Genomic DNA, 23,702 nt, shown 5'->3' with positions numbered 1-23,702 from the left:
CAATTTATGATGTTGTCAGATTTAACTGCTGATTTGACACATTTTATTTGATCATAATCTTGATCAACCATTTTGGAGATTTCAGTCTTTCCCCAATCAAGTAGATAAGAGTGCAGTACTTTGATGCCGCTTGTATCAATGGAAAATAGCTGCCCTGGAACGTTCCAAAGATGGCCGCCAAGTTGACTGAGCTGCCTTGAAAGGAGATTTTTGTGCATTCACAGGTGTATGTGTAAATCAGCTATTTTACATTGGCTTCAACTGCAACTCATACAATCCATTTTGAAGCCAAAAAAATTCATTTTTTTAATTAGATTTGCTGGTGTAGAAACAGATTTTTTAGTTTTTTATAAAACTTACATGACTTACACCGAAATCCATGAGGGTATAAGTTATAGAAATCAATTCTAGGGTGGCACCCGTTTGCCAAAATCTCTAATGTTGGCCAGAGAATTTTTTTGATTCTGTGATTTATTATTATTATGATTTTTTATTGTTATTATATTTGTATTCCCTGTTTTAAAGGTCTGCTGGATTTGGCCACATACTACCGTGAGAGTCGTCTGAAAAGACTGTGTCAAGAGACCATCAAAAGAGGCATCACAGAGGAGAATGCTATAAAACTGCTCTCAGCTGCTGTGAAGTATGAAGCACAGGTGAGTGCACAAACTCATACACTCCTCATTGGAACAAATGCACAGTTAAACATCGGCTCTGTTCCCAATCCTAGAGAGATTGTAGAGAATCCTCTACCTAGGCAGCTACCCTTCAAGGAAATGGGGTTTCCACATGATTCACATCGGCGCGTCAACATACTGCTTAATGCCAGCATAAAGCGCTGTTTGAACTTTGAGCGGCACGGAAGTGCAACGCAGCGCCATGGGCAACATTGAAGCTGATGCTTCACAGAGCTCAATGTATTCAGCGAAGCCGATACAAGTCTTGTGGAAACCCCTACAGTCGGCATACATTGGTGAGGTTAATTAATGGCAATAATATTTTTTGGCCTTATGACAATGGGATTACTTAGCTGTTGTCCCTTATGTTCCATAAGGGCTGCTCTAAACACAAACAACACAAATATTTGGTGAAATAGCTCTCGTAAAGTGCACAATAGATTTGATTAATGTTAACAGTTGTTTCCATCTGAGTGTTTGCAAATGTTGCTAATCTAACAATGTGATATTCTAATAAGTGAAAAAAATATGTAGTGCTCTCAAATGTTGGGTGAAATTGTTAATTTTTAATTAGATGGAACTATTTTTATTGATACTTTTTAGTAATTATATATAATGAGCATTTGATTGACTCCACCCATTATGGAGCTTATCTCAATACTTTCTGGGAAAAGACTTGTCTCTGGAGCACACCTATGATGCCTGTAAATGCTTTATAGGTAGGCAGCTCACTCATTTTGGAACCGAGCCGTAAACACTCAACATAAATGCATTAATTTATCATTCTTTAGGTCTTTAGTGTTGGTTCTCTTTCTCATTGAATCAGTCCACCCACTCTTCATGTGCAGGATCTGGAAGAGTTCTGTTTCAAGTTTTGCGTTAACCACCTGACGGCCGTCACTCAGACGCAGGCCTTCGCCGACATGGATCATGACCTGCTGAAGAACTTCATCAGTAAAGCCAGCCGTTACGGGGCCTTCAAAAACTAACACAGAGAGAGAGAGAGAGAGACAGCACTGAGGTCCAGGCTTGAGAGATTTTCTATACTGGCTCTGCTATATCCAGGCATGTTACCTCAGACACCTTGGTTTTGGTGAGAGATAAGACAAATTCCTGTGGTTGAAGCGTGAAGATAATGGGAAGCCACTGGTTGTCTCCTAGGTCCCAGTGCCTTTAAATTACATGCCCCCATGTGAAGCCCTCCATAAATGGAAGAATTCAAGATGAGTGCAGGAAAACACTCCGGATTCAAAGGGACCTGAAGATTCTTATGAAAGAGCTAAAGATAAATATTAAATATCACTGCAGAGGTGCTATATGTTCAAGGGATTAATCTCTGCTTAAGCAAAAGGGAAGAAGCATCTTATGTAGTAGATGGCCGATGGAGAAAGAGTCATGTTAAAGTTATTGAATTATACATTTTTTGGGGTTTAGTTGACATTCATACGCTTCATATTAGAAGAACCTTTGAGCAGTAATACAACATATTATAGCAGTATAGCATGATTTTTAACTGTACATAATGGCGCCAATTTAATTTAATTTACAAATCCATGTTATTTACTTTTTTTACTGACAATAATGTACATTTGACATTATCATACTCTCTTGTGTATTATTTTGATTATGTCAGAAAGGTCAATATCTGTGCTTCTGTCTGTAATATTTGTACAAGCACTAACATGAGTGCCATTGAAGCTGGGAAATGGTGCGGTCTGGTGGTGTTGATATATGACTTTCATGTGCCCATATTCTCTTATTCATTTACTTTACATTGACAGAGAAGGGGTGAATTTTTACAAAGCCTGTCAAGATATGTCCAGGAAGATATATTTTAGCCCAAAATCAAGATAAACAAAATTCAATTTTGCATAAAGAAAATTAAACTTAATTTTTTAACACTTTTTTATTTTTTGCATTGTGACATTATTCTTATGTCAGTTAAGCATACCCCAACCCCAATTCTCATTACCATATTGCAAAAAAAACAAAAAACACTCTCAGTACTGTAATAATAAAAAATAAAACATTATCATATTGCAAAAAATCTCATTCTCATTGCAGTAATATGAGAAAACATTCTCATTATCATATTGCAAGAAATCATTCTCATTTCCAGAATTAAAAAAACTCATTCACATAACTATGGTGCAAAAAAACATTCTCATTACCATATTGCAAAAAATTTAATTTTTATTAATGTAATGTGAAAAAAGTATAATTCTCATTACTGTGATGTAAAAAAAAAAAAAATCTCATTCTTATTACCACGATATGAAAAAAGAATATTCTCATTACCGTATTGCAGAAAAACTCATTCTCATTACCGTAAGGTAAAAATACAATAACATTTTCATTACCGTAATGGAAAAACAAACATTCTCAGTACTGTAATGTGAAAAAAATAACATTCTCATATATGTATTGCAAAACAAACACATTCCCCTCACCATGATATGTAAAAATTACATTCTCATTACCATAATGCAGGAAACCTCATTCTCAATAGCATATTTCAAAAAAATCTCACTCATTACCGTAATGCGAATATAATGACATTTGCATTATTGTAATGAGAAAAAAATGCCATATTACTTCAATTGTAAAGTATTTATGCTGCTCTGCAAAGGCAGAACACAGTAACTACACATCTCTCTCTCTCTCACACACACACACACACACACACACACACACACACACACATATATATATATATATATATATATATATATATATCACATATACTGTATATACGTACATATATTATAACTACACACTTTATAATCCACATTTGGCTGCACGGTCAAAAAAACGTTTGAAATTTTTTGCTTAATTGTCATGAAAATGTCATAATTCAAAAAATCGTTTTGGTCCAAAAAACAGACTTAATTTTGATGCAAAATTTGTCTCCGTTTGAATTTGGGTTGAAATATGACATATTTGCATGAGATTTACCCTAAAAGGTTTATTTTACCTACAGGAATCATTTTTGAAATTTTTTCTCATTCATGACTGCATCAGCCAACCAACCTAACCTTGAAATGGCACTTAAAGCAACATTGTTTTAATTCAAGGGTTTTCGCTAAGTTTAACAAGCACAACATGCAATGAGAGAGATGATTTACTTGAATGAATGTATGAAAGTCTTTGTGGTTTTGATGATCAGTTATAAAGTCTGTTCACATTTGTTTACACACAGTTAAGGAGTCTCTGTTCTGTTACAGATATTTCTACATGATTCCCTTCATTTTTAGCCCCATAAATTAGGCCAAGACTGCTAACCCTGCCCGATCTGGCATTGGGAATACTTATTTAAAACTTAGAAGTCTAGTTTTTCCTTATAAACAAAATCTCATAAAGCACTTTGAAAATGAAATGTCCTAGATATGTTCAAAACTGTTGTGTTACATGATTGTCCTCTAAAATGTTAAACTTTATAATACATTTATACGCATATTGCCCTTGTTCTCTGTGTGTGTCTCTGGTGTAAATTTAATCTTGAGCGATTATTTTGGGACTAAGAAATTTGAGATGCAAAATCTTGTCTTCACAGAGAAACTTGTTTTGGACAATGGGGTGACCCACACACTACATCGCATACATAAAATATACCCACATAAATACCAAGAGGGAAGAAAGTTAAGCTGTTTAAGTCACTTCTGTATCACTGCACAATCTTTGATGAGTGTTGTAACGCACATTTCTGAAGACCAACATTACATAAATACCCTTAGCCCTGTGCTCAAACAACTAGATATCTCAAACCTTGCATGCTTTCAATGAAAATTATTGTAAACAGGTTTAAATTTGAAATTGACAATTGTGGTGGGTTTTGCAACTAGAAATTTTCTCAGAAATACCTCCTCAATTATATATTTCCATTATTTACCATGAGCATTAACTACCTTTTTTCATTTCTAATTTTACAATGTCATGCTAAATAAATAAATGTAAGATTTTATAAAGACATTTGATTTACCACTGGCGGACTTGCTCTTTTGTCTGTGGTGTTACACTTAAAGTTAATAGAAACCAGTAAAACCAATGACAAATTTAATAATGAAATATTTTAAAGATTAAAGTATTACAAATAAAAAGTAGCAGCACTTATTTCCAAATTACCAAACGAAAATTTTGTTTAAACATTTTAAAATGAAATAAAATTGAAATAAAATGAGTTGTGTACTGCCAAGAACACTTGACATTAAAAATAGTGACTAAAAAAATAATTATTTTTGTTAATATTTTATCAATAAAAATGATTCTTAATCAAAAATTTAATGAGTTGACAAAATAATTACAGAAATAATACATTAATAGTGAATTAATATTTCATAATTCAATGAATTAACAGTTAATCAAAAATAATAATTAATTTTATGTTAAGATTATGAGTTTTATACTGCCATAAGAACATTTACATTAAAAATAGTGACTTTAAAAAAAAAATATATATATTATATATATATATATATATAAACATTATTTTTGTTAATATTTTTATCAATAAAAATTATTCATAACAAAGATAAATAATAATTGCTAATAGTTATTTAAATGAATTGGCAAAATAATTATAGATAGTATTTAATCTACCAATTACCAGTTTATCAAAATTAATAATGTATTTAATGTTACATTAAAAGTAATGATTAATTACCAATTAATTTAACAACACGTAATTTCACATGATTTATAGTCTATATTTACTCTTCATTATTTTCATAATTTACACTCCAGTCAAGAAGCCCATATAGGAGTAACCTGCATATTTTGGAATAAACAAAAAAATCTATTCAAAATGTTTTTGATACAATGACGTATAGTATTCCAAATTACTATTAGAACGTACATTTATTTATATACAAAATATTAGCTAAACGTGTTATTATTACTACATTAAAAAATAATTTTATGATTTAAGCATTTCAATTTCAGAACAAATTGTGCAGTTGAGTAATCTTTAACCAAATTAAATTTGATGTAATTTTGATATGAAACTGAAATGCGTAAATATTTTTTATTTTATTTTATCACAGAATGAGCCATTAATCTTTAGGTGTTATATGTACATACCATCGCTAGATGGCAGTATCTCGTATGCGAACACAGGAATGGGCACAACACACAATGCACTCCAGTGTTTCCTGCAGCCTGTTGAAAAAACAGTGACTCAGTATTCAGCAGCACTTGTCTGTTCCTCCGGACTGAGAGAATGAAATAAGTTCCTGTTTGCGAAACCTTCCTAAGAAAAACGCATGCCTCAACATCTCCAAGACTGTCTGCAAACTTGCTTTTACTTTTCAGCTATTGAAACTCAATATTTCTCATTTGATCTTCACTTTCATTTTCTGACATTCAGGCATCGTAAACTAATTAGACTATATATCAGCTTACATTAGCTGACTGTTATAACTGAAATAATTAAAGATTATCATTTCAATTTCTTGCCCTTTCATTTAGTGATAGGTGACCAAAAATACAGAGAAGTGACATTTAGGTACAATGTGGCTCAATCACTTCACAATAGGACTTATTTACAATTAAATTAATAGATATTAGAATTATGATAATAGAATACAAACAGGTAATCAAATTAAACCAAAGATACCAGCTAATTCAGTCTAAAAATGGATTGTGCCAGTGTTGCTGTGTGAGATCAATGTTTTGATAGTGCCACAAAAGGTCTTTACTCTTTTCTGGGAAATCAACCTACCAAGGGCTTATTATAGTTGTCTCTGCATATTAAACCTAATGGTTTCCTTCTGTATCAGTTAGTTTCATTGTGAAATCCAACAGTTGTGAAACACACTGCAAGTCATTTATTGCAAATAACCTGTCCGGACACGATAGAAAGAGACCATAAATGTGCAATAGCAAGCCATGATTTCAAAGCAACTGTGATCTGATATGCTTGGTATGAGCCTTTTCTCTACATTGTGTCTTCATCGTAGAAATTCAATATGTGACTTGCTCTTACAGTCCTCTAGTAAAGTTCTGCTTTTTGTTTGATGCACTGAATACCAGAAATACTATTAACAGATTTTATACAGTAGTAGAAGACATTAAGCTCTCTGAATAAATATTAGATAGATAGATAGATAGATTACGCAAGCATGAGCACTATGATACAACTCTTGATGACACTGTATCTTTCAGTTTGTACAAATATGTTGCCACACATTCTCTCAATATGACAACGAAAAATGTTTCTTTTGAAATTGTGAACCACAACATAAAATATCTAACCAGAAATGTATAAAATGCATTTAGGACATTGCCATGAGCACTGGTAAGTGTTTTCGCAGTAATTTTGGTGAGTCATTTGTTTGGAAAAACCTGTTGATAGACTTTTCAGGCTTTGTCTTGTGAACCCATATTCTTTGAAACTCAGCTTCAGACTGTCATGGGTAAAGTATTCAGACATTTAACACTCTATAGGTTTCTTAAAGGAATAGTACACACAAAAATCATAAACTTGCCTTTGTGCTGTTCCAAACCCATATGACTTTCTCTCTTCTGTGGAACAGGACCAAAAAGGGCATAAAAGCACTATAAAAACATCATACAAGTGATCCATATGACTTTTGCACTATATTCCAAGTCTTCTGAAGCCATAGTTCGATAGTTCACCCAAAAATGTATCATTCTCTCATCATTTACTCACCCTCATGCTGTCTCAAACTCGTATGACTTTCTTTCTTCTCTGTAAACACAAATGAAGATTGTTTTTAAAGGATGTATGATGTGTTTGTCCATTTGATGGGCCCCGTTGACTTGCAATGTATAGATAAAAAGCTTACATCCTTAAAAGGTTTTAGCTTAACATACAGAAACTTACATGTTCCTTACACAAAGCTATTGCATGGATTCAAAGGGCATTTTGAAAGAATTTAATTTGTGAGTGTACTATTTCTTTAAGGGCTTTATAGAAGTACAACTTAGTGGTTATGCAAATATTACATCCTTCTGTTTGATTTACAACAATGTGAAACAGTATCTGTCAACATTTGGCATACTCCCAATGTTTCATATTTGCAGAATGCAAACCGTCAGTTATTTGTCTGCATCCTGCAGACAGCCTTTGTACTGAATAAAGAGAAGAAGCCATCTGTAATATGCCCACTTGCACTATGTAATTATAACCACTCAGCTATCAGTCAGCTATCATAAATCTATGATATTGAATTCCCTCTCCATTATGTACAGGCCAACTGGCTGTAAGACTAAATATTTAATGCATTTCAGCCAAGGCAGCTATCAACAAACCAGGTTATTAATATTGAGCTGTGTACTGATAAAATAGTTTGACCAGAGGAAGCAGGAAAAGCATATATAGTTGATTTTCCCACAAATTGTTGTCCACAACGTGCAGCACATATGCAATTTGTGAAACATAATGTTCTAATGCAGCACTCATTGTGGGTGTATAAGAGATTCCGGCTCTGAGTTTCCGCTCAGAAAATGTTATGCCGGTCAATGTTGCAGGGAACGATACAGTTTGCCGGACAAATGGGGAAAAAACAGAGATGAAATTAACTATGAATCGTCCATCAATGTATTTTATGGAATGCAACCTCTGGTATTGTGCTATCTTTAAAATAAATGCCACTTACTTTGATATTTTATCATCTACCGCAATGACATTCCTACATTTTTAAGTTAGGACTAAGTGTCCAAATATCTTTTAGGGACACTGTTCAGTACACAAAAATGACTATGCAGTTTGTCTTGGGAAGTATAGAGCAGTAGCCTATTGCACACAAGACCAACAATATGAGGTATTAATCAACAGAAAGCAGAATATCTTCAATATCTTGGTTGCTCCCAAGTTGACCATGTCTCTGCCTTTCACAGTTTCCTGCTATTGAAATAGGATGCTTTGCGTTCCTGAGGCATGCGTTTCATCTAGTGGCAGTGCTCATACAAGGCTCTTGTTTTTAAGTGTACAGTGGAATGGTTTTGTAGAAGGTCTTGCGTGCAGCAGACAATGCCAAAGTCTGTTTTTCAGCTAAAAATGTCTCCCTGACCTTGATGGTGTTTGTTTAAAAGGATTCCATGGGGAATACAGAACAATGGTCATAAAACATCTTACACTTTTCACGGTGTCGCCACAGACTTGAAAACACAACTTATTTATGCTTTCATGTTAGTTCTGAAGGTTTGAGTATTGTCACCACTCACATCCCTCACATTTTTAGTTTAGATCATGTTTTCTTTGATAACATGAAATACATGTTAGGGATAATGTACAGTCAGATGGTCATTATCGCAAAATAAACCCGGACAGAGTAATCTTTATCATCCTGATGGGGATTATTTTGCAATAAAGTCCAGCAAACTGTACAATATTCTCCTTATAACATGGCTACTTACATTGCTGGGCAAGCTATTAAAAAATGGAGCTAGCTAAGCTAGCAACTATTTGACAGAAAAATGTGTTAAGCTAAGCTGAAATCTAGAAAAAGTAGCAAGCTATACTACAAGCTACACGGCAAAAGTAATTTGCTAAATTTTAGATACTTTTTTTTTTTTTTTTACCCAGATGCATGGAGTGTCCTGTCATAGACAACGCATCTAAAAGACTGGTACAGTAAAGTATAGTGCAATACAGTATGGTATGGTAAGTATACAGTATGGTGCAATATACAAATCGTATGTGCCATGGGGGAAAAATAAGTAATTTATGTAAAAATGAGACTGTACCGCATACAGCCTAGTTTTTGTATAAGTGCGGACAATTCACATCTTTGTGCATCGTCATCATGTGCACCTACCGTTGTATTACAAAGCAGTTGTAGTGCGCATGCTTCAAGTATGTCTTTATGGGCTTGCGGTCAGAAGACTATACTTTGCAAGGCTAAGTGCTCAACCGTGCAAAAGACAAAATAGCACTCTGAAAAAATTAAGTATACACTAGGCTTTAGGGTTAAGGGTTTGTTCATATCAAATTTGAACAAAAATAGTTTTGATGTCTGCCTTGGTGAACACCACTTAAAAGTAACATAAAGCTCCTCTACTTGATATTGTTTCAAAGATCACTATACAATCCACGTTCAAATTAAGTCAATTATGGCTCTTGTTTAGGCTGTGCTAATTACGCATAAAGTTGCGGCAAATTGTCCATTGTTGCCAAAGGTTTGCTGCAGGTTCACCACCAAGTGAAGAGCTGAAAACTTCTGGCAAACATTTGCGGCGAATCACAAGCTCATTTGGATGTGAAAATAATGAGTGGTAAATCTGCCTCTAGTTTGCCAGAACTCAAGATTTTTGTAAGGGCACTTTCTCACATTTTTTATTTTGTGGCATAAACCAGCTTATGCCATGTTAATGATCTTATCAAAGAACATTTCCTCCCAGTATTGCATAACAGATGTTAGGTCAAGTGCAATGTGTCACAGGGGTGTGGCGTTTAATCCAAAGTGCTTTGAGGGATCTAAACAGAAATCAGAATTTCTTTTATTCCCCAGTACTTGTGAGGTACAGAAATTTACTTTTGAAAAAAGTTTTACTGAGGTAGCTGATTACATTTCCTCTGTCTTTCTCTAGTCTGCTTTCAGTGTACATATATTTTGGAGAAGCCCACCATCTTTGTTTCCACTATTCCTGTAGGAAACAAAGGTTACAAATTAGATCTCCTTAACATCTTACTTGTTTTTCCCAGACAACGAGATTACAAAGAGAGCAAATAGAGACTTAGATCTCAAAAAATTCTCAAACTGTGCTCAGATTTGCCAAGACACCAAAGTCTGCAATCAGAATTCAATGATTTCAATATGAACTTTCTCATCAAATTCTTCCAAAACCTGGGCTATAGTATGCACATTAATTTCATTCAGTAGCTTTATACACTTATCAGTAGACATCTGGGACAAAAGTACACTTTTTAGAAAAAAGTGCAACCTCTAAGCAATTAAACGTTCCACTGGCGTACTATAAAAAATTACATCAGTCAAAAGAGATGATAAAAAGGACAACTTGGACCTGGCTCACAGCAAGAAAAAAAAAAATGTTCTGGCTGTCTGGTCTCTTTCTCTCAAAGGTGGTGTAGGGACCTGTTCAGGAGGTAGGAGGGGCTGTGGTAAGTCAATACACTAGTCATAATAACACTTCAGCTGTAAAATCCTCCACAGCACAGTTGCCTCCCTCTCGCCTCTTCAATGCACAGAGTACAGAATGCCCCCGAGGCTGTCGCTGACAGAGATACCAAGACAGAGCGGTGAGAAAGGGGGTGGGCCAGGAAATAGACCCTCAGTCGAAGCAGCAGGCTTGACTCGCTCATTTATACTGTCACACACTCAGGGAGCAGGACTGAGACTGGTCCTCAATGTAACCCCAATGTGCTGCATGTGAACTACAGGTGCTCTGCAATTACTGGACCATCTGTGGAACTGAGAACAAAGACAGGACTAATTGTAAGGATACTTACAATCCAGGAAACAGCTTTTTGCAAATGCTTTGATCAGTAAGTTGGAAAATAAGTTTTTTTTTTTTTTTCAGTGGGATGAAATACTAGTGGATTCCAACAGGATTCTAACTATCTTCAGCTGTTTGTGGATGTGTCCATATGGTATTACTCAAGTCAAACCAGAGGGAAGGACATTGTGACTTGAAATTCTGGAGTTAGTAGAACTTCTAACCTTGGGGCAAGAATCCTGTGGGGTGGCCGGGGAAAAGGGCAAGAGGAAGGGGGAGGGGGAGAAGTGCTTGGGGTCTGGCTCCAGTCTCTGGGGAGAAATGCCTTCAACATGAGCTAACCCCCCCACAGAATCTAGCACGCTTTGTTGAGGAATGCCACAGAGAAGTGTTTGATCGCTTGCCGTTTTGAACTGCCAACAGAAGAAATGCATTAAAGAGATATATGTTCCCTTGAAGGCAAGAGTGTCTTGTGGTTTGAAGCTATCCCGTCTGTTACCCATTCTTTGTTTGCCCCTGTTGAATCTTGAATTGAGGGAAATCCTCTTATTGTGTTGCCTTTGCCTGACTGCCACCCCATAGCGTCCCTTTGTTTCTGAGCGAGATGTACAACACTACATCTCTGATGGACAGCTCAGCCCAGAAATGGGGCACCAGCCTCAGCAACGGGGACAATAATTCTTCTCTGCAACTGAGCAACATCACGCATTGCCCAAAGAATGACATCTTCAAGTATCCACTCTACAGTATAGTGTTCAGCATTGTCTTCATGGTAGGTCTTATCACCAATGTTGCAGCCATGTACATTTTTACTTGTTCGCTGAAACTGCGGAATGAGACCACAACGTATATGATGAACCTGGTGGTATCGGACTTGTTGTTTGTACTCACACTCCCCTTAAGGGTTTTTTACTTCATACAGCAGAACTGGCCATTTGGTAGCCTGCTCTGCCAGCTCTCTGTCTCACTCTTTTACACCAACATGTATGGGAGCATCCTGTTCCTCACGTGCATCAGCGTGGACCGCTTCCTCGCCATCGTATACCCCTTCCGTTCGAGGGGGCTTCGAACCAAACGGAATGCCAAGATTGTATGTGCTGCTGTTTGGGTTTTGGTGCTCTCCGGGAGTCTTCCAACAGGCTTCATGCTTAACAGCACTAACGTTCAGAACAACACCATATCTTGCTTTGAGAACTTCTCCTCGAAACAGTGGAAGAGCCATCTGTCCAAGGTGGTGATCTTTATCGAGACAGTGGGGTTCCTGATACCTCTGCTCCTAAATGTGTTTTGCTCCGCTATTGTGCTCCAAACTTTGCGGAGGCCACAGACTGTCGGTCGGGGAGGGAAGCTGAATAAGACAAAGATCTTGCGGATGATCATCGTCCACCTCTCCATCTTCTGCTTTTGTTTCATCCCCTACAACGTCAACCTGGTCTTCTACTCGCTGGTGCGGACAAAGACCTTGAAGGGGTGCACAGTGGAGTCTGTGGTCCGGACAATCTATCCCATTGCACTGTGCATTGCTGTGTCCAACTGCTGTTTTGACCCCATTGTCTACTACTTTACCTCAGAAACCATACAAAACTCCATCAAGAGGAAGTCCCAGATGAACCGTTCCTTTGATGCTAAGTTCTCTGAGGCCTTGCAGTCAGAGACGAGCTCCACCCTTCAGTTCAGCCTGAGGTCCATTAAGAACAAGATGTTCCACAATGAGTCCAATGTATGAGAACTAGGAGATGGAAGTAGTATCGGACAAATGGATACTTGGCCCAAATCCTATCTTGGTCCAATTCTCAAATTAATTACATAAACTGAATATAAGGAAAGTACTATCCAAAAGGCACTCTATGGTGAGTGAAATGTGGCATAAAACATGTGGAATATGCCCGAATTGGGTTTGTTAGTATCTCCCAGAGCAAAAGTAAACTATGCCCTTTTAGATGGATTTAGCTCCCTCTTAAAGACATACTTCAAGCCCAGCACTGTACGGCACACATGTTCTCAATGGAATTATATACAAAGATTTGGATTTCTTACTATGGAGTAAGATTCATGCAAATAGATCAACTGGAACTTGATTAAAGTAGACCAGAACTTCTAACAATAGGTGAATGTACTTACATTTCGAAAATGGTAAGTGAATGTGGAAATAACATACTATATTATAACCACTATTTAATTAAACCCACATTTAAAATAGATTTATGCCCTGTAAAGCATCTTTGCAATGCCCAGTGACAATGCATTGTCTGCCTGAAGTGTCATAGTATTAACAAGCTGAAAACTTTTGTAGGCACTTTATATCATACTGTATATTAACTTTGCACTGACATAGATACTGTTGTCATAATGCACTGTTTAGTTTTCTGTTACAAACTTCACTTGAAAATAAAGTTTTGAAATCATAATTAGAGGTTTTTATTTATTTATAATAGATCATTCTTCCTTCCTCTGTAATGTCCGTTCAAAGAGCATGCTTGCCTGAAACAATACAGTCTTCAAAAGTGCAATCACAAGGAACATTTTTTTTTATTGTTTTTTCCTTCTATCTATATGATATTCAGGCATACTATTAAACTCTTTATTTATTTTAACTCTTTTTTCATATTTAAACAATCTATCTGTCATTATAAATGTGAAGGTTAATGGCCACAATACAAAAGGTAATGCACGTTTTCCGGGGCTGGGCATCTTTTGTGGCTGACATTGACAAATGGAAAATAACAACAACATTTCAGCCACTTTGTGTCATTATCTACAAGTGTCAGTAACTATGAGCTGTGAATCAAATGTTCACCTTCATAGAACCAGCTCAGCAAATCTATAAAGTTCTCGAAAATTCAGTGTTTTCCTTCTATGAAAATAACATCTGCTGCAGGCAAAACCAAGTTAAGGTTTGGGGTAAATGAGGTTGAGAAATATTTTCATAATTGTGTAATTTGTGACATGACAGCACAGCTCTAGATTTGGCAAGAACTGTCAACACATGCAGTCATGACAAAGATCCTCCCTTCTAAGCGTACCTGTTAAAGGTGTAGCTTTATCTGTAAACAAGCACCAGACACAAAGCAAAAATCCAAAGCTCTTCAACTCTTGACACAACTGATTGACAAATCTCATTATGTACGTCCGTCCACAGTGTTCTGAAAATAGCTTAGCATGTGAAAAGACAACAAAAATTGGAAAATTAAAAAGACTGTCTAAAAAAAAAGTCTGATCAGAAGTACTGACTTCACTTTTAGTCACTTCACAACCCAACTCTCTGCATCAATCCACGCAAACCAGCCAAATATAAAGTATTTGGTTTTATCCATGACTAAAATTGTACTTCGCTGGTGATTGGAATTTATATACTTCTGAGTAGGTTGTCGTGCAATTGTGAGGACATACCACACATAAAATGATCAATTAAATAAAAGTTATATTGATAATCCCTTTGTCTCAAAGCTACTGTTAGCATTTGCATGAGAGTGTTAGCATCTAGATATATTTATTAACAAAGAATTAATCTTTACTTTTCTTTTAGGTGAGTATACCATCTGGGCTCTTTTTTCCTATATTCAACATACTATGATTTGCGATGTACTAATTCTAATCTTGCATGCTATTTAACAGTTACAAATTTGATTGCAGCGCAAACCAGTTATAAGGGTGCAGATAGTGCCTTATGGTTAATGGCACACACTCAAGGGTGTGGATGGAGTGATTCAGGAAAGTTTGAAAACATCTTTTCATGTTGTCATTGGGCATTAATACACACTGGCACACATGGATAAATGCAAGTCTGAGCCTGGAGTTGGTTCACTCATCACTAATCTCTCAAGATTACATTCTCTACCCAGGATATTATTAGACAATTGCAAGTTTTAGAAATAAAGCGGTTTATAATCCACTTATTTATTCATGATACACACGCTGTGCATAACAGTTTTTAAGACATTATATGTTTAGAACAAAATTATGAACCAAATGCAAAGATCCAAATATGAAAGATTACAAGATCTTCCGTGATCAAATCAGAGTTGTTTCCAAATATCAAACTGAGATCCTGTTTTATTTTCACTTCCTCAGTCTCCTCTAGTGCTTTGTATGCATATGTGTGAATCTCACGAAAACATGTGGTCACATTTCACCCTGCTACCACAAGAAAAAAAAAAAAAAAAAAAATGAAGCTTATTTTAGGACTATTAAGACTTTTCCAGGTTTCCCAAACATGCTCCATTTCTGTCAATTGTTGAAAAAAAAAAGATAGTGCTGCCCCAAACTCAATCACGATGCTCAATCAAACACTTGTTGGGGAATTTAACCTACAAATTATAGAGAATACCTGCAAATATTAGTAATAAACAAACAAACAAATAAATACATTTACAAAGAAAATATTAAAATAAAAAAAAATAAAAAAGTGTAATTTATGACATTTATAATTATTAATACTGTCAGACTGAATGTCAGGTTGGAAAATGTATTTATGTCTATGAACAGTGTGACGAGGAGGAGGGTGTGGCCTGGCTGTGATAGTGCACGGTTGGCAGTGAATCAGCTGATCAGCAGGAAAGCGAGATAAAGGGGTGGCCGGAGACGCCGGTTTGAGAGAGAGAGAGACGGGTTCCATCCGCCAGGGGCCAGAGGACTGTCCGCCAGAGGAGGAGACAGGAACCGGCTGAACAGTAAACATAAACTTTAATGATATAAATTAACTTAAAACAACATAAAATATAAGGACACAGACACACATGCAACGCCGGCGCGTATGTCTCTCTCTCTCAAACCGGCATCTCCGGCTGCCCCTTATCTCGCTCTCCCGCAGATCAGCTGATTCAGTGCCGGCTGTGCACCATCACAGCCAGGCCACGACCTTCTCCTTGTCACAAACACTTTTTAAAAATGTTTTAGTTACTAGTGCTGTTGATTTAATGCGTTTTTTTTTTTTTTTGTTGTTGTTTTTGTTTTTTTTGGTGCAATTAGTTATATATAAAAAATAATGTGTTAAACAAATTAATGCAATTAATCAAGTCCCCAGACCATATTTAGGAATATTCCTACCATCCGAGCAATTTACGCTTGAGGTACCACCTGGTTTCAGCAGGGGGCAGTAAGCAATGTGTATGACTTTCTTTCATCTGCTGTTTTATTTATTTCTCAGCTCTTTTGGTCCATAAACTCCAAGTGAATGGGTGCCAAAATTTTTAAGCTCCATAAACCACAAAAGTCAGCATAAAAGTAATCCATAAGACTCCAGTGATTAAAATCTATGTCTTCAGAAGTGATATGACAGGTCTGGGTGAGAAACAGATCAATATTTATGTCCTTTTTTATTATAAAGTCTCCTCCCTGCTCAGTCAATCTCCACTTTAACTTTCACATTATTCTTCTCATGTTTTTGGTGATTCACATTCTTCATGCATATCACCCCCTACTGGACAGGGAGAAGAATTTCTAGTAAAACAGTTAGATTTCAAAAACTGAAATCTGTTTCTCACCCACACCTATCATATCACTTCTGAAGTTATGGATTAAAACACTGGAGTCATACAGATTAATTTTATGCTGCCTTTATACGCTTTTTGGAGCGTCAACATTTTAGCACCCATTCACTTGCGTTATATTGACCAACAGAGCTGAAATATTCTTCCAAAAATCATAATTTGTGTTCTGCAGAAGAAAGAAAGTCATACACATCTGGGATGGCATGAGGGTGAGTAAATGATGAGAGAATTTTCATTTTTGGTGAACTATTCCTTTGACACAGCAGCCTAAAAATGCTATGTTTATGACAGGACGCCACCAAAGCGCTTTAAAAGCATCCATCTGATGGATGTGTACATTGACTTATCCATAGAAATGCCCTTATAATAAATAAATCTCAGATTGACGAATTCAATTGTAAAATGGATTGCTGTGGACAGTAGGCCAATGATAGGCTTATGTTCAATAATATGGAAAGAAATATATTGCCTTCTAAAGCCACTTTTTGTCTTATCAATGCTTTACTCGTTTGCCACAATAATGTAATGTTTTTAATTATCTGAATTGTAATTTTTATATATATAGTATATTTATAATTATTTAAATATAACTATTTATAATTATTTGATCATTATATATTGAATTATTGTAATTTGATGGGGCTTTCTCTGCAAGTATTTAACAGGCTGTCTTTTAATTGCCTCTTTATATTAAGCTAAGCTAGCTACAGTATATACACCTGAAATTAAAAAAAAAATCTGCATTACTGTAATGAGATTGATATTTCTTGCATTACACTAATTGGAATTTAGGGGAAAATAAGCTTAATTATCATGAAAATTATGTCATAATTTGTCCTAAAAATTGGTTTAATTTTCTTTAAGCAAAATATGACCTAAATACACATGTTCTTAACAGGCTTTGTGAAAATCACTCGAATGTACGTAGATCTGCATGGATGTTTGCTGATTTCACTTGATTTTGCTTATTTTTTTCATCTCAGCAGCTTGTCCTCCTCCTTAAGTTAAGGATGGCGCTGGTGTGGTTTTGATAAACACAGGATTAAGTCTCCAAACTTCAAACAAGCGTTAAATGCCCTTCTTTTATTCCCGCAGCTCAGCCCTGCACAAACAGCATCCAAAACCCAGCACACCACCACCAGATCCACTTCAAAACTTCAAAAACTTCACCACTGGCCTGTTTACTTTTTCTGCACCTTTGACTGCCTCATTTCCTGATCATGAAGGAAGGGTGCATCAAGAGAACAGAAGACTCTTAACTAGATTAAGACTAAAACAAATGTTTAGTCTAAGATCCTGTTCAGTTGAGTTTTTATAGTAGTTGATAGAAGTGTTTGTCTTCGATTCAGAATAGTTTGGGAATAGAAGATAACCCAAAAATGAAAACTAAGTTACCCTCTGCTTTGCATGTTGTGGACCCAGAACCCAAGACAGCAGAGGAGTACGATGATGCAACAAAACAAAGAGGCTAGTGTGTATACATGTGAGTGTCCTCCTGACCTTTCGACATGTGAGTGCCGCATTACAAGAGGAGCTGTGAAGAAAAGCAACTGAAAAAAATGCATGGCCATCCTAACTGTTCCCAAGCGCTGTTGTTTATATTTTCCTCTGTCCTTTAAATGGGAGATTTGTGTGTTTATTGACATGCACTTATGATGAAACCGAACAGCTGAACAAGCAAAGCAGGAACCGGCTGAAGTTATTGATAGAAGGCCCAAGGCTGCTAGCTAAGGTTTCCCCGTCACCCCTGACCCATTTCAGCAGCACATGTGACAGGAACTCTCCAATCTGACTAAGGTATGCTAACCAAGGAAAGCACTGAATAGCTTTTTGTTTTTTCCTGTCAGACTGTCGACCGTGTTGCAGCATTGTAGTGTTTGTTTAAAATTGTTACATGAACGCTCTTGCCTTCAGTACACTTACACTGATTTATTTCTCGCTCACCACTTATCCAAAGTGACCTTCAGTGCATTCAGGCTATTCATTTTATCGGTATGTGTATGAGCTGTCAGACATTCATTAATTACAAAATAAACACAAATAGAACTTCGATGCAAGCCAGACGTGGCTGTTCAGCAATTAATTTCTCCTTATAATTACATAATTTCAACTCATATTAATGTTACTTGTCCATTTATTTGTTTATTTGGCAAGTAGTCTTGTAATAGGCTGGATAATGAGGAGCCAGACGATCATTTTCACAAAATAAACACCAACAGAACTCTGTCACAAACTGGAGGTGGATTTCAGCAGTTCAGCAATTTCTTCTGAAATAATTACATAATTTAAGAGCAAATCATTATTGGTGCTGGGGTCCTGATCAACCTGTCTGGGTTTATTTTGTGAAAACAACCAACTGACTGTACGTTATCCCTTGCATAATTTGTACACCAGAGGTACAATGCGTGCAATGATGGCTGAAATAATACTGAGGAACTGCACAGAATATATAGATTGTGAAGTGTCAGTTATCATTGTGAACTGAGTCAGCTGCTCATTCTCTTTAAGGGCTGGTTAGAAGACTTGGCTAACCACAGAACTGCTGTTAAACAGCCCACAGATGTGTGTTTGTGTTGTCATTATGTCATAAACTACAAATGGATAAGACATTTTATGTGATCTGTGTGTGTGTGCGTGCGCGCGCGCATGCGTGCGTGCATGCATGTGTGTGTGTGCGCGTGTATGTGCGTGCATCTCTTGTCGGTTGTTTTTGCAGCTTCAGTGGGTGCTCATGTTTTCTCACTTGCACCCACTAACCAAAAAGTCAAGCTCCACAGCTACCACATATACACATAGTCTATAAGTTCTATATAGTGAAAATGGTTGCTTGAGAATAATAAAATATTTTTTTGCAAAAAGGAATATTTAATTCAAAAATAAACAAAATTCTCATTCCTCACTCAGCCTTCATGTCATTCAAAACCTGTATGACTTTTTTTTTCTGTGGTAGACAAATGGAGATGGTTTGTAGATTAACCAAGCTTCAGAAATCACAAAAAGCACCAGAAACATACCATGAAAGTGGTCAATTTGACTCCCATGACCTCAAACCTGTGTTGATGCACCATGTTTGAATGTACACAAGCGCAAATGAGATTTGAGATTTAAGTTTTGTCAGGGAACAAGATTTTCAGCGAATAGCAGCTTAAATTTCACACAAAAGTAATGCATGACTTTACAACAGTTGGAACATATCTCACAAGTCGTATGGACCACTTTAATGGTGCTTTTATGAAGCTTTTTTGTCATTTTGGTTGGGATGCACCGATGAATCGGTCACCGATCTTTATCTGGGATTGGCCATTGGCTGATCAAGCCTAGATTAAAGGCCAATCTTTTGTTAATTGCAGTACGCACAAAATCACACACTGCTACAGCTAAACCCTCGAAGCATGACACTGCAGCCACTGGAGGGTTACAAAAGTTATTGGCAATTCTAAGCATGTAGTGGTAGTGTACTGAGCTTGTAGTGGTTATACAGTATCTATTTGAACGTGTCTCTGCTGTGTGTGATGGTCTCAAGGGGTTTACTATTTGCCGGTATGTCACAATGATCTTTGATAGTGACAGCAGATCTTAATTTTACAGTTTGTGCATAAACATATAACTGCATCATATAACTTATAAAAGTGTGGCAAGGGGAAATTTAAAAATAAACATCGGATTGGTATCGGCCGATCACAGTGTTAAAATATCTGCCTCAAATGTCCTGATGGGTGTACCACTAATTTTTGGACCTTAAAAGCCCCAGTCTCCATTCACTTTCATTTTATGGAAAAATGCAGCCAGGACATTCTGCAAAAAAACTCCTTTTGTGTTCCACAAAGGAAGGTAATTTTTTAGGTAAACAATTCCTTAAAACAACTGAAATATCTGCCAAGACAAAACGACGAGACAAAATACACTTGTGTTACACCCTGTCTACACTGGATGCGAGAAAAGTCACATTGCCTGTTTGCGTTGAAGTGAGCATTCTAAAGCATTTAGTAAACCTATAAGTTGCGATACAATGAATGCATCCATTGTTGACAGCACCATTGATTATAATGGGAGCAATTTGCTTTTGTTGCAACACGCCGCGCCGCTCACGTCTGGTGTAGACAGGGTGTTAGGAATAGTTATAAAAGGAATGGTTTCAAAGGAATAGTAGTATATTCATTAAAACATCTCCTTTTAAGTTGCGCATACAAAAGAAAGTAATACAGGTTTTAAAACAACATGAGGATGAATTTTCATTTTTGGGTGGACTATTCATATAAGTTGTCAAAATACACTTCTATTCATGTTGCATTCTTAATACCTTATGACAGTTTTCTTATCAAGTGAATTCATCTTGTTTTAAGGATGTTTTGACATTTTTACTGGAAAATGAAACCAAGATCAACAGAATAAAATTCAAATTTTTTGTAGTGTAGCAGTAGAAAACTTAAAACACTCTTTATATATATATATATATATATATATATATATATATATATATATATATATATATATATTAAAATGATAAAATGATTTGTACCTTTTACCTGAAAACTAGTAGGCAAGCAACAAAATACTTTACAAGACATCTAAGCAGGACAATAATGCAATGCCAAATATTTCAGGAATTTAAAATGGCAAATGTTATTGCACTTGAGACTAAACACGCATAACTAAAGCGTCTTCTTCATGTCAAAGAGACTTTAGAGGGGTGTAAGTCTGTGTATGTGTAGAGGGGGTGTGCTGTTGTTGGTCCAGGTCGTGATGTTCAAACTCTATCTGAACTGCATCAGGGGCCTCGCACGTAAACCAATCTGACTACTCAGAGTACGGCCTTATCTTATCAGCCTAACAGCTCTCCCCCTGGGGTCGGGATTGAGAATAGCCAGAGCACACACAAACACACACACACACACACACACACACATACACACACAAATACTCATTGCATCCAATACACAAATCTCAAGTCTCTTACACTGCTGTATCTTGTTTCGTCAGTGGGGTGAGAGTGAAAAGCTGACCAGCAAGACTTCCTTGATTAACCAGCATTAACCAGATTAACCAGCATAACATACAGGCCGACCATATTAAAGGAATGTTCTGGGTTCAATACAAGTTAAGCTCAATCCACAGCATTTGTGGCAAATATTGATCATCACAATTGTTTTTTACGAAATGGAAGTGAATAAGGCCAGTCCATAAACATTAAAACACACTTTGTTTCAAAGGTATAACCGCTCCATGTAAACATTATCCATGTTAACATGATTTTAGTGTTATAAAAATCACTTATTTACCTTATCTGTGTAAAGTTCTATCCAATATTGCAACTTTGTTGTCATGACAATGTAACACCAGTGAAACCTGTAATCTCGTAAATGCAGTAACGGTGGTAAATCCCTGATTTTTATCACACTTAAATCATGTTAATACATATAGTATTAATGTCTTGTGGTTATACTTTTATTTTGAATGTTTATGGACTGGCCTTTTTTTTTTTTTTTTAAAGAAGGTTGAAATCATTTTTACGTTCATAAAAATAATGCCACAAATGCTGTCGATTAAGCTTAACTTGTACTGAACCAGGAACATACCTAACTAGCTAAGCTGTGCTGGTGTACAAAGCTATGCTGGTCTCATATTTTGGGTGCATTGTTTACCATTTACTTAAGTGTACCATGAAGATAGCAGGCTGTTTTGAAACCCACACAAATAAAACCACACAGAAGTGGCTATCGATTGTCTATTGTTAATGGTGTTGCAATTGTGACATATGGAATGGCCATGATCTGTTTTTGTATTTTTGTATTGACTGAAAGCTAAGGCATTGGCGTGTCTGTATCTGTGTGGCTTGGGGATTAGCATTAACAAACTCAGTCGTTCACAGGCGTAGACCCGTGTGGGTGGGTGTGGGTGTGTGAGTCAATTATTTATGTCCTCAGAGTCCACTATTTGTTTTGGTTTTTTGCTTGCTTGAAAAGAGCATATACAAAATGTGCTTGTCTTGTCTTCCAGTAAAAAATACCTAAACATCCTTAAAACAAAGTCAATTCAACTGATAAGGCAACCTGCATGATTTTTTTCAGACTTCTTTTCAGAGACCATATATTGAATATAAGTGCATTTTTGTCCTGTGGCAAGAAGAAAAACAAGAAAAAATCTACCATTAGAAAACAAGTCTTAATATCTTATGCACTTTTGCTTATCAGGTGATTTTTTATCTAGTATTAAGGATGTTTAGAAATCTTGACTGGAAAACAAGACAAAAATACTTGCTTAGATATCAGAAGAAGAATTCTGCAAAACATTGATGTTCTCACACTGGTTACAGTGTCTAAAGCCAGAAACATACTCTATGCAGGTACAGTATAATGCAGATGTGAGCGATTGGCCAATGCATTGCAAGCATGTGTTGCTGTTGTACACACTTGTAGCCAAGTGGAGAAATTTCATGTAATTTAACTCTAGTCATAAATTGGACGTGGCCCTTTAAGAACCAGAGTTTTGCGACGTGAGAACATATGCTGTGCAAGAGTTTTTCTTCATCGTATCAAATTTTACACAAAGTGCTTATAAATTGCATTAAATATGTGTTCAGAAGAGTCGTATGTTAAAACTGAGTGTTTGTTCAACAGAAATAAACCTCAGTACTTAAGGGGGCATTACCTTCAAAAATCTATCTATCTATCTATCTATCTATCTATCTATCTATCTATCTATCTATCTATCTATCCATCCATCCATCCATCCATCCATCCATCTATCTGACATTGTGTTTTAATGTCTGTCTATCAAGCTAGCTAGCTGGCTTACTATAATGCATTACTGAAAGCTTTGTATAATAACCATCAAATGTCAAACTTTTAGAACTAATTTATCCTTCTGACAAAGCTTTGTTTGTCTTGACAAATTTTACCTATCTAGTTTTAACTAACTTGCACAGCAAGATTCTCAAACTATTGCTCCACCAAGACGTTAGTTGACCTAAAAGAGGAAATTGACCACAGAAAAAGACATTTGCACTTATGTTGCATTATGATTTGCATTCTGACAAATGTGTGTTCTTCACAATGTGTGAAATCGAGCTTGCATAGCTAGAAGCGTTTGCATTCACACTCTTGCGTAGAGTATTTTTTTG

At 36.2% G+C, this 23,702-nt stretch overlaps 2 protein-coding genes across 4 annotated transcripts in view; both read left to right on the top strand.

The window, feature by feature from the left end:
* Window positions 1–4,138, top strand: part of LOC127429780 (RCC1 and BTB domain-containing protein 2-like) — a 48,311-nt gene extending 44,173 nt beyond the window's left edge. For 2 of the 3 annotated variants that reach the window (XM_051678964.1, XM_051678965.1), the window contains exons 11-12: window positions 526–656; window positions 1,526–4,138. In XM_051678964.1, the coding sequence (XP_051534924.1) occupies window positions 526–656; window positions 1,526–1,666 (272 nt within the window). In that variant the 3' untranslated portion in view covers window positions 1,667–4,138. Of the gene's footprint in view, window positions 1–525; window positions 657–1,468 lie in introns of all 3 variants that reach the window. The other variant, XM_051678966.1, reaches the window with a different exon arrangement.
* Window positions 4,139–10,145: 6,007 nt separating this feature from the next.
* LOC127430124 (lysophosphatidic acid receptor 6-like) lies at window positions 10,146–13,504 on the top strand. The gene is made up of 2 exons (XM_051679630.1): window positions 10,146–11,092; window positions 11,178–13,504. Exon 2 carries the CDS (start codon window positions 11,698–11,700, stop codon window positions 12,817–12,819), a length of 1,122 nt encoding a protein of 373 aa, XP_051535590.1. The 5' UTR covers window positions 10,146–11,092; window positions 11,178–11,697; the 3' UTR covers window positions 12,820–13,504.
* The last annotated feature ends 10,198 nt before the right edge of the window (window positions 13,505–23,702 follow it).

Source organism: Myxocyprinus asiaticus, chromosome 39, assembly GCF_019703515.2.
Source record: "Myxocyprinus asiaticus isolate MX2 ecotype Aquarium Trade chromosome 39, UBuf_Myxa_2, whole genome shotgun sequence".
NCBI lineage: Eukaryota > Metazoa > Chordata > Actinopteri > Cypriniformes > Catostomidae > Myxocyprinus > Myxocyprinus asiaticus.
This window is presented reverse-complemented; position numbering and strand designations above follow the sequence as displayed.